Genomic DNA, 9,389 nt, shown 5'->3' with positions numbered 1-9,389 from the left:
GTGTGTGTGTGTGTGTGTGTGTGTGTGTGTGTGTGTGTGTGTGTGTGTGAGAGAGAGAGAGAGAGAGAAAGAGAGAGAGAGAGAGAGACATCTCAGTGGAATTTATGTACATCCCATTGAGTGACACCTAATAACTAGTGTATGGGAACAGTGGTAAAGGATCATTGGTGGTGATATGCTCATTTTAGGTAAAATCTATTTTAAGAAAATCTAGAAATTAAAACCTGAAGTTACAGAATTTATACATCAGAGGATGATCTACTTACCCAAGTTTACCAACATTTTTTTAAAGTAAGATTTTACTTATTTATTTGACACAGGGGGGTGGGGCAGAGAGAGAGAGAGAACGCACAGGCAGAGGGAGTGGTAGGCAGAGAAGGGAGACTGATGCAATGCAGGGCTTGATCCCAGGACTCTGGGATCATGACTTGAGCCAAAGGCCAATGCTTAATTGACTGTGCCACCCAAGTGCCCCACCAAAATATTTTCTTATTTACAAAGTCTTTACCACAGATTTTCTTTAAAGAGCTACTATCTATAAAAACATACTTCAACTAATTTAACTTCTTCCAAAATCTATCTACACCTAACTACTCTAGGTTTATGTGAAATTATACAAATTATTTACATTCTTGTAAACAAAAGTAAGATTTTACTAGTGCTTTTGAGATTACAGAGCTTCAGCTTCGAATCCAAGATAACAAAGTGCTACTGATAGAAATGGCTTTGATATTAGTTACAGAATTTATAATAAACATTTGTGAATAATATCTTCAAGTTATGCTTTTTATTTTAAGGGTAAAAAGCAAATATTAAAAACCACAGAAATAGTTCTATGTTAATTAAAACTTCCTTGAAGTATATTTTATAAAATCCCCCTTACAAATCACTCTTTGTTTTTCCCTTTGGGTATTTTTACTCTTAATTGATCCACACACAATTGTGAATACCACAAACTGAAGATCCTCTCTCTCCAATGAATTTATTTTCTTCCAAGAAGGCAATATATATTAAGGTACTATGAACGGTTCTGATCAGCTTTAGGTGAATATTAATTATAAAAAATAATTTACACATCTCTTGTTCTTTGGTTATTCAGGCATTCTTGGCCAATATTTGGTTATTCCGTTATCTCATTTACTTATTTAAGCAATATTTAGAACCAACAAGTGCCAGATTTTGCCATACTGGCTACTCCCTTTTTGGATAGATACCCATTTCTAAGGATTTCTTAAAAATACAAACTCTCTACCTCTGACTGATACTGGTGTTCCAATCTCTGCCCCATCTTCCGCTGGCATTGTCCACATCTCTTCTCTGTCCCTTTCCCTATGATAAACTCAAAACTGCTGCCTCTGAGAAGTCAGAGGGAAAAAACATGGAGATGATATTAAGATGTGCTTTGGCAGGGAGGACAAGAAGAGGCCTTTATCTTTCTTCTACCAGATCAGTCAATAAAGCAGGTTGCTGAGTAGAAACAGGTAATAAACTATGATTCAGGAATAATTATGAAACCAATTTATTTCCACACAAGAGACTCAAGAAAATACCACAAAAAGTATAAAAATATGAACCTGCAATATAAACAGCCATCCACATGGAAAATGTTTGTTTACAGAAATAATCCTTCATTCTCACCACATGATACTTACTTGCCATCTGTGTCTGACGTGGCTGCATAGTGCAGGGGTGTGCATCCTCTTTCATCAAGGTCATTCACACTTGCTCCTGATCCCACAAGAGCAAACAGGCACTGGTAATTGCAGTTGGCAGCAGCATAGTGCAGCGGAGATCTTTTGTGCCCAAGTTAATATAAGAAAAATAAAAGCCAGGGACATATACCAGTAAATAAGTGCACAGCTGACTCTTACTCGACCCAGTTACAAATGCTGAATTTATAGTGAGTCCGAGATTGATTTCTACCATATACTAAGTCTTTTGGAGGTCGGGACAAAAGAAGCTAGTATGAGAAAGTAAGGTAGCAAAGAACCTCTAAGAATAGGAAATTACGACAGAAACACAGTAAAATTATTTCATGGTCCCCACAGTAACGATTCTAGTCTTTTGAGTGAATTACAGACACCTTCATATTCTGCTCAGAAACTTTTGAACACTTTCATTTTAACAAAACTTCCCTTATACTAACAAAAATGTTTCACAGTACAGGAGTAGAAGCTGTTGTTCATGTCTCAGGAGGAATAAAGAATAAGAGAAATATAGAAGCATTAAATAGAATGCCCTACTCTACCAACCATACAGTAAAGCTGTACAGTAGTATCAGGTTTCTCAAGCAAGAACTGCATAGTTTTGAAGACTCTTTTTTATTCAGAACAGTTAGAGTACGGATTTTAATTTCTTAAGACTGAGTATTTGTAGCCGGTTTCCTCCCAGTTACTGAAATGCAACAGAATGTTACTAAAATTCCCTGTCTTTGAATTGCAACTCTATAATGATTCCATGACTTTTCATTAAAAAAAAAAAAAAAGGACAGAAGAAAAAAACAAAAAATGAAGGTAAACAGTAGTAAAACAGTACTACTAAACAGTAGTAAAACATTATTTTACTTTATTGGATAACAACATAGTATAGTAATAGCATTTTTTTTTTCGGTCTTGGTGGCTCCCCCCTTTATTTTTATTTATTTATTTTAAAAATTATTTTTATTAACGTATAATGTATTGTTTCAGGGGTACAGGTCTGTGAATCATCAGTCTTACACATTTCACAGCATTCACCATAGCACATACCCTCCCCAATGTCCATAACCCAGCCACTCTATCCCTACCTCCCCCAACCCCCAGCAACCTTCAGTTTGTTTTATGAGATTAAAAGAGTCTCTTATGGTTTGTTTCCCTCTTAATTAAGAAATACAATTAACCCTGAATTACTTCCAAGGTTCTAAACTCAGAATATGCTTCAGTTGCCCTTGCTGCCATTTGTAATAAAAAAATGCTTCAAGTGCTACAAATTAACTAATGTAAGATGGATTAAAGTAGAATTGTAAAAGTCAATTTACTGTAAAAATATTGCATTGCAAAGCCAAACAAAATGATTTTGGTTTCATAGGTCATTAGTTCCTTTTATTAGTTAGGCTTATGAAGCTGTCTATTCCTCAAAGTAATTATGGGGTCAAACAGTTTTTTTTTTTTTTTTAAATATGCATTTCTGATTCCCTACCATACATAATTATTTACTTCTGCACTGACCGCATGCCATGCACTGAATGTACATCCAAACATTTCCTTCTGGCACACACACCCTTTCTAGTCATACGCTTTGATATAATTCTCAAACTCATGACCCACAATTTTGCTCACACTGCCTGCCACCTCTTTTTTTTTAACCAATTCAAACCGCCTTCAATCCTTTCCTGGATGGTTTTAGCACATGCTAGGTCAACTCCTACTCTAAGTAACTTAGTAGATACTGGTGACTTTAAGTACCGTTACCATCAATGCTAGTCACAGTAAGAATGAGGACTGGCTAAAAAACTACAAAGGGGTTCTGTTACTTCAGTTATTTTCCTACCAGTCATATGAAGGATGTGCTATTATGTGTATAGGTAATGTGGGGAGTTATATGAGGGGAGAACAAAAGTTTCATATATATTTATTACCTATTTCATTCCGGTTTCTAGTGGTCTGTAACCAAATATGGGCACCAAAGTCTCTGACAATGAAATGACTTAGGGGTAAGGAGAATTGTACTACTAAGTTCTAGGTCTTGTGAATTCCTTGAAGGAACACAGGCACCATGGGGTTTTACATTTCTAAGTATAATTATGGGAGGAGGAAGAATGATATCGAGAGATTCAGAGGTGCTTATAAGGTAAAGCTGAGGCTGACAGCCTGGGGCTGTGGCAGGGGGCCAAGTGGAAGAAGACTGTGGGTAAAAATGAATTATTTCAAAGCTACTGACTTATTCGGGCCTCTCAGTGAATCATGATCACAATGCAAAAGATGCTCAACTGTTAATTCTCAGAAGACAGAAGGTCATGCAAGTCATTTAGTAAACATTAATTAGGTTCTACAGAGGAATGTCATCCCAGCCTACCTCCCAAATTTGTCCTTTTTGTTGAAGTCTGCACCAGTATTCAGCAGAAGGTTTAGGCACTCCAAATTCCTATTAGGGAAAATACAGTTAGAAGACTTAACTGTCAGTAATTTCATAACAAAATTGGTAGTTTAAGTACCAAAACATGTTTTCAAATGAAGACAAAGTGAAAAAAATGACACGATATATATTTAATAAAAAATAAAACATTAAAAAATAAAATAAAATAAAACATTAAAATTCATTGTATCTAGAATTTTAAGAAGTTATATATATATATACATATTGGCATGTTGATAGGAAATAACAGTGAGTCATGTTGTCACTGTTTAAAAGAAAGCTCACATTTAAGTTCCTGAGAGTTGGTTAAGTGGCTGCCTTAGGTTCAGGTCATGAGCTCATTGGTCCTGGGATGCAGCCCGAGTCCTTGGACTCCCTGCTCAGTGGGGAGTCTGCTTTTTCTTCTGCCTTCCCACTCCTTGGCACCCCTGGCACCTCACACTCTATCTAAATAAAATCTTAAAAACTTCCCGAGAGTTTTTAGGAACCTTTAAAACAAACTTCAAACAACATGCTTTTAACAGAATGGTTTAAATTTAAATGGTTTTTAATACTAAATTAAAAGAAAATGGGTTAAAAAAAAAATCAAACCTGAAAATGCTCCAATTTGTTTTCCCTTATCTTCTCCTATATTATAATTGCTTAAATGTATCTTTAATTAAAATTGTAGGAGCATATGGTACATGCATGGGTCTTTCTGTAGTTTAACTTTCAAAACCCTGAACATCATTACTATGTTACACTAGAAACTGAGATTAGCACCTAATCAGACAGTCGTGTTGTCTTTTGTCCCTCCCTTTGGAGGCCAGTAATATGGAAGCTAGGTTTTAACTGGAAAGTCCTTTGGTGACCTTGGAAGAACAAGAGGACCCAGTCATATGTTCACAATCCATCTTTGCATCTGTGACTGGCCTAGTAGTAGTCTTGGTTCAGTATACTTGTCCTCTGAAACCTCTGGGAACTTTTAAAGAATGATTATTAGTAATAAAATTCTTGTAAATAATGTTTTTGATAAGTCACCATGAATTAAATGTCTTACTGCAGATTTAGGATCTAACTGATCAGAAACAATAGATTAGAGCATGCTTCAAAGATGATGAGTTTTAATTGAAGGTTGTTGTTCATTCAAACCAAGAGCCTAGTTACCCCTAGCAGCAATATTTAAAACTTTGTCAAACATTTTTTAATCTCAAAAATTTTCTTTTTCCTATTAGGGTAGAGGAAAGACATAAACAAGCCACAGACATTTTTTTCTCCTAAAATTATGATTAAAAAAACCCTACACAGCTTTTAGTATTACTCAGAACATCTCTAATGTTTCATTGCTCTCTATTCCTTTCATTTACCCACAAATAATTTTCTCTCACAAAAAGCAATACTTCCTTTTACAGTTTTGCTCCACCTCCCCCACATTACTGTATCATTTTACAGTTTTGTTCCAACTCTCTTCCCACTCATAATTTAGGACTTAGATGGAAGAGGATTTAGAAAAAGTAATTTCTACTACTCTGGACTTTCTTCTTCCAAACCATTCCTTTTATGGTTTGTTTTCCATTTTGACACAGCCCATAACTATTAAAGAGAAACAAAGATAAGAGAAAAACTGACATGACCAGCTACCTTCTTCTTAAAAAAGTAAAAATTTTGTTAACATACCCTCCAGCTGCAGCTGCGTGTAGACAGGTCCTGCCAAAATCATCTGGGGTATCTATATCAAATCCTGTTAAGAATGAATACATCTTACATAGTATCATAGATAAGTTATTTCATATTAAAGTACTATGTCAAGAAATGTCATGTATCATATGACCCCCAATCTCAAACAAAACTAAATTACAAATAGGCACAAAATTATTGAAAGTAGATAATAATATATAATATTACCCAAAAAAACTGCCTCTAAGGACTGAGACTACTTTTAGGATAAGTGCTGGAGAACTTGTTTAAAAACCACAGGATATAACGGAATATTATTCAACAATAAAAAGAAGTGAAGTACTGATACATGTTATAATATGAATAATCCTTGAGAACACTTGGCTAAGTGAAAGAAAAGACCACATCTTGGGTGATTCCATTTCTATGAACTGTCCAGAACAGGCAAATTTAGAGACAGAAAGCAGAGTAATGGTTGCTTAGAGAGGTGAGGGAGGAAATGAGGACTGACTGCTAATAGGAGGATGAGAATGTTCTAAAACTGACTATAGGGGTGCATGGATGGTTCAGTTGGGTTAAGCATCTGACTTCAGCTCAGGTCATGATCTCAGGGTCCTAGGATCAAACTCCGTGTGTGGCTCCCCGCTGAGCAGGGAGTCTGCTTGTCCCTCTGCCACCCCCCCGCCCCCACGCTGTGCACGCTCTCTCTCTCAAATACGTAAGATCTTAAAAAAAAAAAAAAACTAACTGTAATGATGGACACATACCTCTGAATATACTAACAGACACTGAACTATATGCTTTAAATGGGTGAATTGCATGTTATGTGAATTATGTTTTTAGGGGTGCCTAGGTGGCTCAGTTGGTTAAGCATCTGCCTTCAGCTTAGGTCATGATCTTGGGGTCCTGGGATGGAACCTGTGTCAGGCTCCCTACTTAGCAGGGAGTCTGTTTCTCCCTCTGCCACTTGTGCTCTCTTCCTCTCTCAAATAAATAAAAATCTTAAAAAACAAACAAACAAACAAACAAAAAACTGTTTTTAAAAGAAGCCATAGATGCTTTGCTACCTGTGGATTATTACTAACACTGAGGAGAAATTTTAGACTTCTCTTTCATAGATAAATGGGTTTGTGAATACTTGTGGGCATACACATACTTTTAAAAACTTAAAGCATACTTTTAAAAACTTTATGTTTTTATGTATGTGGGCATACACATACTTTTAAAAACTTTAAAACTTAAAAAAAAAAACTTGAGTTTTTTTTTTAAAAACTTAAAAAAAAAATCACTAAGAAAAACTCAGAAGTGTCTGTCTCACAGAGTATGTTAATTTTCACCAAAACTTTCCCATAATTCTTTCAGCAATCGTATTAACATGTAAAATGTGCTCAACTTTTTTTAACACTGAGAAACAGATTATCATTTAAAATCAACTGAATTATATATACTCAGTAATTCTATGCATTTAATAAGGACCACAGTTTTAGAATATTTGTAGAAAGCTATAGATCCTGTTTTGTTTCAAACAGACTATTATTATGGTATTATAAGACAGTAATCAGATATGGTATAAATAATTTCACAAACCTGGAAGATACTATAGCATGGCTATCAGCTCCTAAAAAGGAAGCATGCAAATGATATTCTGTTTCTAGACATATGGAGATGATCCAAGAAAACTACCATTCAATGAATAGAAACTACTTTAGAAATACTCCATATCCCATTCCCCAGCTAACAGAAGGAAATCCTGGAAAAATAAAACTTTTCCCAGATTTGAAGATAAAACTGAATTTTAAAGTTAAAAAAGACCCAACATCTTCTAAGAGAGTTTAATAAATGATTCACACTTGTACATATCTACAAGTAATTTTGGAAAAGCAGGATAAAGAGACTGTATTGAAATATGAAGGGCTTTGGGGGAAAAAAAAAAAAGACTCAGTCTACAATGGTTCCACTTACCAGAAGAAAGAAGTTTTCTGCAGCAATCTGAAAAACCACTTAAGGCTGCCAAATGGAGGGGGAACATTCCATGTATGCCACGCCTGAAGTATAAGTAGGATAGTAACCTCATTACAATCAAGAATAACACAATCATTTAAATAAATTACAAAGAAACTAGTTAAAGTGGAAAGATAATTAGATGAGTCCAAACCTTTAATATTTTAAATAGCAATTTGGCAAAAGGCTGAAGGTGGGCATAGCTTATTTATTATCCAGCAATTTTCCTCCAGAAGTAGAATTTTTCAACCTTAGTACTATTGCCATGATGGACTTTGTTGGGGGCTGTGGAGGGGCAGCTTCCCTGTGCATACAGGATGTTCACAGGTGCCCCAGAGCTCTATCCAAACAAGATGCCAGTAACACCCTCCTCCCAAAGTATGACAACCAAAATTGTCTTTGGACATTTGCCTAGAGTATGAAATTCACTCCTTCCGCCTTGCCAATGAGAATCATTACCACGACACAAAATGTTCAAGAATGCTCACTGTAGTAATTTTTGTAAAACTGGAAGCAATTTAAATTTGCAAATAAGTAGAATGAATAAACTATGAAATCTTTATATAATAATTACATTTTATAAAATGGATGACTATAGGTTATTTGTAGAGATTATGAAAGAAGTCCAAATTTTCTTTTCTTTTTTTTTTTTTTAAAGATTTTATTTATTTATTTGACAGAGAGAAATCACAAGTAGATGGAGAGTCAGGCAGAGAGAGAGAGAAGCAGGCTCTCTGCTGAGCAGAGAGCCCGATGTGGGACTCGATCCCAGGACTCTGAGATCATGACCTGAGCCGAAGGCAGCGGCTTAACCCACTGAGCCACCCAGGCGCCCCGGAAGTCCAAATTTTCTACATGGCTAAATAAGAGACTGCAAAAATGTGTAGAGTTCCATCACATTTACAGAAAGCTTAAAAGAAGGTTTAAAACATGTTAATGAATATATGTAATAAATGTAATAAGATATAATAAAAATATAAAGACACACCTAAGAATGATAAACATCAATTTAAGTAGGGTGTTTACTTCTACATAGCATGCAAGAGAATCCATCTTTTCAAAAAAAACCTTTAAAAGAGAAACTTCAATATATAAAATTGACCAAAGTGGAGGGGGGAGGGGGCAAAAAATCTACAGATAGTATTATCTGAATGAAAAAGAAAAGCATTCAGTACATAAATACTTTCAGGTCTTTTATTTACTTTTAGATTAAAAATAAATAGATCACAACAATGAAAAGTTCTGACTAAAACTGAGCATTATTCATAATCTAGAATTCACTGGGGTAAAAAAAAAATGCACTATGCTGGCTTACCAAAGAAATCACATTAAATATTCTAGCACAACATCCTAGAACTTAAAAGCTCAAGCAATTAGTACCATATTGGGTACAGAAATCCATACTTCTACTTGAAATCTCTAGAAAACTGCAATTCACTTCCATCTGTGTTTCCCTTTCAGCACAGCTATCAACACTGTGGTTAAGTACTTACTTTGCAGTGTCAGCACCACTTGTAATAAGAGTGTTGATTAGCAGCTCATGGCCGTACCTTGCTGCTATGTGCAAAGGGGTGTTTCCATTCTTATCCTCACAGTCAATTACAGCTCCTGCAATAAAT

At 35.3% G+C, this 9,389-nt stretch overlaps 1 protein-coding gene across 9 annotated transcripts in view; it reads right to left on the bottom strand.

The window, feature by feature from the left end:
* ANKRD28 (ankyrin repeat domain 28) overlaps positions 1 to 9,389 on the bottom strand; it is a 205,623-nt gene that overhangs the window by 31,709 nt on the left and 164,525 nt on the right. For all 9 annotated transcript variants that reach the window (XM_059390886.1, XM_059390889.1, XM_059390893.1 and 6 more), the window contains 5 exons: positions 9,264 to 9,378; positions 7,732 to 7,814; positions 5,770 to 5,833; positions 4,054 to 4,122; positions 1,653 to 1,793 (listed from right to left, as the gene is read on the bottom strand). In XM_059390886.1, the coding sequence (XP_059246869.1) occupies positions 1,653 to 1,793; positions 4,054 to 4,122; positions 5,770 to 5,833; positions 7,732 to 7,814; positions 9,264 to 9,378 (472 nt within the window). The remainder of the gene's footprint in view (positions 1 to 1,652; positions 1,794 to 4,053; positions 4,123 to 5,769; positions 5,834 to 7,731; positions 7,815 to 9,263; positions 9,379 to 9,389) is intronic.

This window comes from Mustela nigripes, chromosome 2, assembly GCF_022355385.1.
Source record: "Mustela nigripes isolate SB6536 chromosome 2, MUSNIG.SB6536, whole genome shotgun sequence".
NCBI lineage: Eukaryota > Metazoa > Chordata > Mammalia > Carnivora > Mustelidae > Mustela > Mustela nigripes.
This window is presented reverse-complemented; position numbering and strand designations above follow the sequence as displayed.